This window comes from Branchiostoma belcheri, unplaced genomic scaffold (genome assembly GCF_001625305.1).
Source record: "Branchiostoma belcheri isolate BF01 breed outbred unplaced genomic scaffold, Haploidv18h27 scaffold13, whole genome shotgun sequence".
NCBI classification, from domain to species: domain Eukaryota; kingdom Metazoa; phylum Chordata; class Leptocardii; order Amphioxiformes; family Branchiostomatidae; genus Branchiostoma; species Branchiostoma belcheri.
The window spans coordinates 3816401-3818269 of record NW_017802713.1 but is presented as its reverse complement, the minus strand read 5'-3'; the positions used below and the strand labels follow the sequence as shown (position 1 = coordinate 3818269).

General features: G+C 37.1%; 1 protein-coding gene across 1 annotated transcript in view; it reads left to right on the top strand.

Moving 5' to 3' along the window:
* LOC109463735 overlaps positions 1–1869 on the top strand; it is a 6852-nt gene that overhangs the window by 2022 nt on the left and 2961 nt on the right. Inside the window, exon 4 of the mRNA XM_019760583.1 lies at positions 1606–1680. Coding sequence (XP_019616142.1) covers positions 1606–1680 — 75 coding nt within the window. The remainder of the gene's footprint in view (positions 1–1605; positions 1681–1869) is intronic.

Here is a 1869-nt window from a genome sequence, read left to right as displayed (position 1 = left end):
AATGGAAGTATAGTTTTGCAGATAACCACAGCTTAACTTGATTTTGTTATAATTGGTGGTAACATAATTATGTCCCTAGTCAAAACACATTTGGGATTTAATGAATTATTTCACCTAAAGTTGCTGGTTCAATTTTGTAAATCTAATTCCAATATGTACTGTATTGTAGGTTGGTTTATTCGTGGAAGTATATATAATAGAGAATACCTCAATGGTTTATTCAAGGAGGTTTGCCTCTTTGGTTTATTGTTCAAGACAAGTCACTCACTATTGATGCTTAGTAGGTCATGTGATAATTGCCAGATCTGTCCTTTGACATGTCAGTAACTCATTATATGTCACGTGAATGCAGCTCATTTTTTCTGTCGGAAAATGTTAATGTATGTACTTCGTGGACTAAAAAGTGTACCAACTTGAACTGTTTTTGTTACCTCCAAAAATTAAATCAGTCATATTTTTGTAGGTGTTTGATATCATACACTGAGTCTTGATTACACTCTGCAGACATCAACAAAATCAAATTTTTCCAACTTGAACGGTTGAATATTAAAGGAGTACTAACCTCCAGAAGGAAGTGCTATTTTCCAATACATCATGCTGCAATGAATACATAACTAGCCGACTTTTTACATAATTTCGCTTGTACGACTTGCACGGCGCATGTTTGTAAAGCGATATCAATATCAAATTTCCCCATGCTGAACCACAATCGATACATCCGGGAACTCTGGCTTACGCAATACTCATACGCTTCAAGTCAACATTAACATTTTTCGCCGAAAATGGTAGGAGACAAGCACATTAACAAGCTGATTATTGAGAAATTACTTGCTTTGCTTTGCTTGACCTGTGGTTTGAATACTATATTATATGAGGATGTCTAATGCAGTGAGCGCCAGTTTCATCCTGCGTGTTTTGATTTTCTCAACTTATTTGCATGTGAGTGTTAATTGAACAAATAATTAGATTACGCCACTTATGGAAAATATAATTAGATTACGCCGTTTTTTCATCGTCTATATTTCGGCATAAATAAGGGGCGATAAGGACATCAAGAAAGGCAATGGTTGGTAAGATAGCAAAGAACACAAAACGGTAGGAATTTTTCTTATCGCCCCTGAAATAAAGTCTGTAACGTAACTTTTTGTTTAAAACATAGACACCAATGGGGTAGCGTGGTGTATTCTGGGATCGTTTTGAGGGTATTTGGAGAGTTTGTCCTGGATTCGATGCGTTTTAAGACTTGAGTGCAAAATGGGCATTTAATTGTATACTGTAAAGTAATATGCATTTTTCACTTCCTAAAATTAATGCCTGTCGGAATATAGCACCCCCTTCTGGAGGTTAGTAGTTGGTATAAAGATGCCTATGCAGGTGGAATTCATATTATGACATTTTCCACTTTCCAAATTATGCGTTTGGTGTGTGTCAACATCCTATGCCCTGTCTTCTACATGTCTTTGAACTTTTATCCGTACTATTGAAAATGACTCGCCGGTGAAGGTTAGAAAGAAAAAAAAATTACTCGAGCAACTTCCAAAATCATATCCAGTTGCTTGAGTAACTGTTTTTGGTGTATTGAAATGTACTCTTGTTCCTCCTCAGCCTGTTTACAGGGTCCGCCTGGGAGAGACGGTCGGGACGGCATGCCGGGCCAGGACTGTCCTTGTGGAACAAAAGGTACGACTATAAATGTACATTACAACTTACCCATATTTGAATTTTGAACAGAGAGGCTCTCTCTAGTTAAATCGAGAGTTTTAAAGAGTTTCAAAACTTGCATAACAAGTTTGGAAGAGACTTAAAATAATACTGTAGGATATGAGGACCTGGCCATGGTGCCCAGTGTCTAGCTATACATCTTCTGGT